Raw genomic sequence first — 8,048 nt, 5'->3', positions numbered from 1 at the left:
TGCCTTTTCGAAGCTGCACATAAACGAAATTCTATGATGTTAAGGAATAAACACACAGGCTTTTAATCTCCTAGCTCTAAAGAATAAAATGAGAAAAAAAATGCTAGCTTGAACATTTCTCCTCTCGCTGGCATGAATATATAGATCTTGAAAATGAAACTATAAGCACTTTAAAGTGCTTACATTGCAGCAAACAAAAAGCAACGCTGCTTCTAGAAAAACACTCACGGCAATAATTTATTTCACATTTTCGCACAACCGTGACATCAATCAACTTGGTCATGACAGTGAGTGGTTCGATGTTTGGTCAAAGAAGCATACATTTCGTCCAATAAAGTTGCAATGCAATCCAAACTATTCTGTGCTGCATGTGAACAAACAATAAAAAAACAAAACCATGCCAACACACAACCCACAAGTCTATTCAAAGTAAACCCAACAAAAGCTATGATGTTAGAAGACATCAGCAGCAAGCCATACAACCTTCATCAGCTTGCAAGGAATTAATTCGTTCCAAGAAAATCTTGTATGTCATTCCATAACAACTCAAGCATAGGCAAGGCATATATATGTATATATATTGCTCATTAATCCTTACATGAAGTAATTAGGGAAAATATGAAATGAGAGCTTCAACTAGATGCTTTAGAGAAGAGTACAAAATAAACAGCTATAACGTCAAATTTTTAACAAGATATGCTCTCGCTATGTACACCAGGCCCTGTGAGTGTGATTTTGGCAACCCCACTTGCAAGTTGTGCACAGTTTAAAAAACGGTGAAATCTGTGCTGTGTTATGTACAGAAGAACAGCTGCTGTACAAACACAGGATGAAGAGAGGGAATGGCGCGGTAAAACCTATCATTTGGCATGTTCGACGTCGAGACGAACTTCACAGAGTATCTATATATGCAGGGCACTCTAGATCAACGATAAAAACACTCTTCAACGACATAAAAAGCAAAATGTGCCCTATTGCACTGGACATTCGGCATGCGCGTTGTCTTACCCCTGCAAATTGGCTAGCAGAGAGAGCTTTCCTCGAGAGAAACAAAAACACTTTGAGATGAAGCAGAGTAACAAGCACTACTGGCACAACAAGCATTTGTACACATACAGTGGACACAAACACCATGCACAGCAAAAAATAATAAAAGTCTCCGCTTCCAGAACTACATCACTGCCATTTGGGCTAAACTATGGAGCAAACAAGTGCACCTCCATTGAGGAAGAAAAAACAAAAATTCATGGTCATAAAGCCGCACTTGTGTTTGCCACCGCTGTAGTCAATGTGCAGGCAAAGTTCTCAAGCGAGCATGGAGTCCAGTTATTGTTTTGAGCTTCTGAGCAACCTGGTGCCTTGGCATATGAAAGAGGAAGCACTACTATCACTGTGCTTCAGGTCGTGTCACTTTTCTTCCTGGGTGAAGAAGCTATGCCACAGCTGAGTGAAGATGATGCGCTGAATCACTGTCGAGCACAGTACTTCAGGTGAGCCAGTCTCCTTTATCACAACCAATAGACTCAGTTTTAGCACAGTCTGGCTTGTTCATGGCAGGAATTCCACATAATTCTCTGGTACAAGACCGCAGCGTCCATTCAGGTAACCTTCCAACCAGCCCCTTTCTCGAGATGGTCGAACTGCAAATGCAGCAAGGTATAACTTGTAATCACTACTAAACTTTCCTATTTATGAGAGTCACCAAATTTAAGAAGGCAAAAGGAAATGAAAAATGTTTGCTGGAAACCTAGCTCTGTTTGTGGGTTCACACTAATGAACATTCCATGTTTAACACTGTGCTTCCCTATTACAAAAACCCTGAATATGCTGCTATGAATAAAAGTTGTATAAATTTCACCTGCAAATTTTTCTGCTCGAAAGTTTGCCACACAGCCAGAACATGGCTCTTAGCGCTGTCATGGAAAGCGGCAGCGCAAAGCTAAAAGGACGAAAGAGACACGAGAACATAGGACAGCGCTTGTCCTGTGTTCTTGTGTCTCTTTCGTCCTTGTTGCTTTGTGCTGCCGCTTTCCATGATGAATCACCAACTAGCCCGCACCAAGATATTAATAAACTCTTAAAGCTATTTTAAAAATTTCTGACTAAACTTGATGAAATTTTCTGTTTTTATTCAGTTTCTTGCACTAATTCCAAATATAATTTTTTTTTCTTAAATAGGCCAATTAGTTACAAAGATAAATTAAATTGATGGTTAAGAATTTGCAGAAACAATGAAAAAGTAACCGCAATACAGAAATTGATATTGCCATGCGGCTAGGTACTAGAAAGCATAAAGAATACAATGATAGGAGTACTTTTTTGATATAACAAATATTAGTGATGCTATAGTAATTCAAAGTTCCCTGTTTCAAATGTAGGCTTGTTGTTTGATCTAGAGCAGAACTGCAAAATGTTAAACCACAAATTTCAAAAACTGTTCTTAACATTGTGTGCTTTGCACTCTTAGCTACATGCCACAATAGAAATTATGATTCTACCTGCCTTGAAGGCCGAGATATTGCTGCAGCAAATTAGCAAGCAGTAAACAATGGGTGTCCTGAGAAAACATTGTTTTTGCGTGGAATTCAGCTCACAATGTGTTATAAACTGATCCTGTGGCCAAAATACTGATTCACGACATTGGAAACCTGGTGAATCAAAGGAATATTAGCTGTAGATTTTCAAAATGTAATTTTCGAAACAAATTTTTTTCGCAATTTTTTCACCCCAAAGAGCCATGCCCCCCCCTTGACAGGGCAACTATGGGGATTTTTTGTGCATTTTGAGCAGGTCACCACATTAAATTCTTTGGAATCAGCTTTCTTCATTACAAAAAAAAAAAACCCGAAATAGCAAAACAATTTTTTAAAGCAAGAAGCAGCAAGCCCAAATCAAAACTTGATTGTGTGACCAAACGAAGTTCTTTGCATGATGCACAATGGCGCTGCAAAACTCTACTGGCAGAAGTCTCACACGCACATTGCATGGTTCAAATTATAACTGAGAATGATGCTCTGTTTGTGAAATGCCTAAAATGACTGAATACAAGCACGGCAATTTTTGTGCACAGTACAAGGTGTGGGTATCAATGCTTAAAAGGTAAGTTAAATGTTTGCAATGTCACAAGCCCAGCCCTGCCTGTACAAGTCACCTGATCAGAGGCTACAGAGACTGCCAAATTTAGAATTATTTGTGCAGAAGCAAAACATTACACACCTGTGTAATTTTACAGAAGCAACAAGAATGGAACACACAGTAGAATTTTCGTTTGAATACAGTAACCCGGAAAAACTCCTCTGTGGCTTGAGCTAACAAGTATTCAAAAAAGGAAAAAAAAGTTGAAAAATATTATGCTGAAAGGCCATGAGGCTTACCGTTATCAATAATCTGGTTGGGCTCGAATGAAAGTTCCGAGTTGTTTTCTCCAACACACGCATACAAGGTTCTCACTTTCCTGCAGAGGCAAGACAGCATAAGAATAAAGTAATAAATTCTTATAGGAAACATGCAAGACAAAGTCTAGTACTCTTAGAACAGGTCGAACTTACCTGCCGCCAACACTGTGATGAGTTGGAGTGGACAACTGACTAGACCTAGAAAAGAAAGAATGAATTCTTTTCATATAAACAGAGGCAGTAAATCAGACTGAGTAAAGAAATGGTATGCGCTTTGACATCTCCCAGGCATTTAAATGCACCGAGTTTGTGGGGGGCTCCTAACATTGCGCCCTCCACATTCCACTGTTACATGGGCACTTAGATCCTGATTAAAGTCCGATTAAAGTTTTGAGTATGCTAGACATGCAACAGTGATCCTGATCCACAAACACCTGCTAAATGACAAGTGGCACAGGCACCCATAGTTGTCCAAGTTTTACCAAACAAATTTGTTGTCAAGAAAAAGTAAACAAAAACATTTATAATGGCATAATTTCTCACTAATTCTGAATTATACACAACCAAGCAATTCAGCTGGTTACAGTAATTACAGCATTCTAAAGTGCGTTTTTACCCAAAAATTTATAAAAATTATAGGGGTGCAATAATTATGCGGGGTAAAATATTTTCAAAAGTTTGCGATTTATAAAAATAACGCATGTATCAATGTGCGAGTGTATCCCTTATGTACGTAAACACAGAACTACGTAGTTTGCATTTGGACGTTTCATGAGCATGAGGTCAGCAGTAGCAGCTTCTTGATCCAGATTGATCGAGCTCGATCACGACTGCAACTGCTTGTGTAGCGATGCCAAATCTGCATTCAGATCTACATTCAATGATCCTCATTCACTGGAGCGGCGCTGTAAGTGCCGGTGTGATCATAGTATTATTCACCATACTGCACTTCTCATTGGACCCTCCGTGCATAATTAACAGCTAGTCATTCCTGCTGCTCTAGTTCCTGCAGCCTGCCAGTGATTTGCCGGACTAAACAGTGTTTCCTACCCAGCTCGAATTCTTCAGTGAGGGATTTATTTCTTCACTGGCAGCACATCTGTGGCAACAACACAAAACTCACATACAAAATGAGCATGTGACGATTATGCTGTAGATATAGAGATACCGCAATTACGACATTTACACATATCACGAGCATTTTATTAATTTGGTGCATTTCCCATGAACTTCCTTCCCCGTTCGATATGCCTGTTCAAGCAGTGCATTCTCGAGCCTTTTTGATGATTTCTCACACTTCAACTCTTTCAATAAGACATGCCTCTTCTGTTTTCTGCACTGTGGCTTTTTGGCCTGCTACAAAGGCACAAAGGCTTAATTGTTTTATCCTGTCGAGCTACACCCGACAACAATGCCAGAGCACTAAGGCTGGCTCTAGAAATTAAGTACATTTCAAAGCACTGTGCATGCGGAAGCAAATTTACTTACTTTGAGGCATCTAGGACGCGAGATGATGAGTGATATTCTCTTGTAGCTGCAACAAAAATAAAGAACAAATAATGGCTAAGGTGGAGGCTGAAATATACTTGTTGACATCTGAAAGGGACAGCAAACTTCTGATACCGACCAGCAAAACGAGCACCAGGTAACTATGCCTTGCATGCGCACGAAACAGAACTGTGGGATGATTACCCACCTCTTAAAATGCAAAAACTGCATCTTACTCCAGGAGATGCAAATGCAAGCTGTACATTTATAAATAGAGTAAAACCTTGTTAATTTGACCCTGTTAATTGGGAAATAAGGATAATTTGGAGTGCCGCAGGAGTCCCACCAAATGTCCATGTAAGTCTATGGCATCAGAAGCTTGTTTATTCAGATGTTCAGCTGCTGTTGTCAGTTCATTTGGACGGGCTCCCGAAATGGAGCCGTGCCGGGTCCTCCGTGTCGAGGTATAACAGGCACAATGATTGTCTAGATATTGTCACGAGGACTGCAGCTGCATATCACATTGTTTACAGTGCCAGTAGGCGCATTGACGATCAGCAGGCCACCGCTGATAGGCAGAGTTGGTCACACAGTTTCATTTTCAGAGCTTCGCCGCCAGTCAGCTGAGCCTACCGCTGCACGCCATTTAGAAAAATGGCTGCCTTGTTGCTGATTTTTTGTTTTGTTTCTCGAAGGTGTCTTGCCGCTCCGGCATTAATGTGTGCTTCCCTCGCTTCCGTACATGTGGTATTTCTGTCCTACAGCATGCCAAAACCCCATTGAAGACTATTCATGTGACATATGTGACGTGATACGTGACAAAGCTCCAGTGCTACTGCATAGCACTGCACACTGAGGGAAGCCGTGGAGACTTATGGAGAAGTTCTGCTTCTTGCACTCCCGACAGCATGCACCAATTAAAGTATCTGATGGAACTGCGAGAAATTGGCATTGTCATGCAGTTTAATTTTAAAAAGAGATGATGATTGCCGAGGCTTTCACTAAATAAATTTTACTTTCACGTGAACAGTTTTTGGCTGTTTTCTTTTTGAAGGGTGGCGGGGGGGGGGGGGGGGGGGTATTAGATAATTTGACAGTCTGATGATTGGGATGTTTTATTCCCACCCCTTTAAAGTTTGATTTAACGAAGCTTTGCTGTAATGGAGCAGCTGCTACAGTGCCACAAATAACCATAACACAGAGCAGCAAACAGCTGTTTAATGAGCAGCTTAAAAGGCAAACTAATAGCTGCAAAAGCAAATAAACATACATATACGCGCTCACGCACGCACGCGCACACACACACACACACACACACACACACACGCGTGCACGTACGCACACACATGCACAGGCAAAAACTTTTCATATGTTTGTTGCTGCAGTAAGGAAACACACAGATGTGTGCTTTAAGGCTATGTATGAAGAATTTTGCCATGCCAAGCTGCACTGTGTAGTAAATGTCAGCATATATTTATATAAAAAAAAATGCGCTCTATCTTGTTGTTGAAAGTACACCAAGGCCGGTAACTTGGTGTCACCAAGTGTTGCAATACACCCGATGCTGCAGTACTGCTATACAATTCATGCATAGACCATTCATCACGAGTGACTTTCTACTTTACAGGCCACCAGCTTAAGATTGGAACATTCTTCAGTGTAGCTCTGGCGATCCTAAAAAAACACGACTTCTGAGCATTTCGTAAAACTGAGTGAAAAGACGAGGACGGTGTGATGAGAAAGGCACAAGCACATAGAGCAGACACGCAAGCAATGTCCTCATTTTTTTATTTCCTGATATGCACCAACTAGTCTGCCATTGAATAGTACTAGATTTCTGAGAACTTTACTCAGGTTTTGTAAATGTGTTTCTCTGAAGCTCTGGAAAGTCGCATATGAGTTTCATGCTAAAAAGAAAAAAAAGTTGAGCAACAGAGGGGCTCCAGATGGAATGTGAGTGTGTGTGTGTTTGTGTGTGGCACTCACCGGGCACTGGTGAGCGGTGGCTGAAGGAAGCATTTGAACGCGAGCTCAGGGACTCTGTGCTGCTGCTGTTGGAGTTCACGTTGTGACTATTGTCCCTGGACCCACAGCCTCCGGTGGGAGCTGCAGCACAGCGGGGAGACGAACAGAGAGAGAAACAGAGGAAGACCCTCGACTTTCCGGACAGAACAGGCTCCCACATCTAGCTCAACTTTGTAGCCAGCTTTATTCATGGTTTGAAAAAATTTTACTACCAAGTCATACCCCAAGCTTAAATTCCATGATTTTTATGTCTGCGCAGAATTTTCACTGCAGAACTAACTTTGGAAATAGGATACCTGCCTAAAATGCCAGTCTAAACCACATATTTCCCAAGAACATTCTCAAAGATGCTCATTTTCATTAAAATTCATCTTTCTTTCCACTTGACAATAGGTAATTTATAGTGCCACGTCGAGCCTCCCAGCCGCTGGCCGAAAAGGCCATTTTAGTGTGCAAGTTGATGCACCCCCCCCTTCCTGCAGCTCTAGCTAGTTAAAAAAAAAGAAGAAAGGAATACACTCATAGTGTGTGCTCTTTGATACATAGTTTCTTGTGATTCCATCCTTGCTCACATTTTCTTCACGTACTTCGAACAGTAACAAGCTTTTCTTGAGTGCTTTGGCAGCTCAAAGCAATAGATCAGCAATGACGCGGTCACAAGGGCAGCAGTTGGAAGCAAGTGGAGATCAAAGGCAATAAAATAGTGTAGCTTTCATGCCTTCCACATGCAGCCCAGATAACTAGCTTGTTAAGCAGCAAACTGAAAGTTGACAACAGTCATGTAGTTTCGGAGTCAAGTGTGACACTGCTCTGAAAATTAGCGGAAGTTTGCTCATGTGCTACCTGCCGTCTGTCTGGTAGAGTGACCACCAGGAGCCTAGTAAATAGCGCACAGCTAGAATTTTCATTTACGGAGCCGATTTGCATATGAATTGAGACTTTTTTTTTGTTTGCCACATGGAGTTCACTGCATTACGATGGGAGCAAGCACTAGCATGGGGCACGTGCTACCTGGCTTGGCCAAATCTACCTCAAACCCTGCAAAGGTCGATCCTACCAGTTTCAAATTGTTATTTCTGTACACAGAAAAAAAAAAAAGTTGACTAATATTTGGCAATACACGGTAATTCAGCATGGCTC

The 8,048-nt window shown here is 41.3% G+C and overlaps 1 protein-coding gene across 8 annotated transcripts in view; it reads right to left on the bottom strand.

Moving 5' to 3' along the window:
• Positions 1-210: 210 nt before the first annotated feature.
• The window catches only part of Graf (GTPase regulator associated with FAK), a 61,539-nt gene continuing 53,701 nt past the window's right edge, over positions 211-8,048 (bottom strand). For 4 of the 8 annotated variants that reach the window (XM_077662931.1, XM_077662933.1, XM_077662932.1 and 1 more), the window contains exons 22-26: positions 6,870-6,989; positions 4,884-4,929; positions 3,549-3,593; positions 3,375-3,454; positions 211-1,640 (exon numbers count right to left, since the gene is read on the bottom strand). In XM_077662931.1, coding sequence (XP_077519057.1) covers positions 1,549-1,640; positions 3,375-3,454; positions 3,549-3,593; positions 4,884-4,929; positions 6,870-6,989 — 383 coding nt within the window. In that variant the 3' untranslated portion in view covers positions 211-1,548. The remainder of the gene's footprint in view (positions 1,641-3,374; positions 3,455-3,548; positions 3,594-4,883; positions 4,930-6,869; positions 6,990-8,048) is intronic. The other 4 variants (XM_077662936.1, XM_077662937.1, XM_077662938.1 and 1 more) reach the window with 1 other exon arrangement.

Source organism: Amblyomma americanum, chromosome 4 (assembly GCF_052857255.1).
Source record: "Amblyomma americanum isolate KBUSLIRL-KWMA chromosome 4, ASM5285725v1, whole genome shotgun sequence".
NCBI lineage: Eukaryota > Metazoa > Arthropoda > Arachnida > Ixodida > Ixodidae > Amblyomma > Amblyomma americanum.
This window is presented reverse-complemented; position numbering and strand designations above follow the sequence as displayed.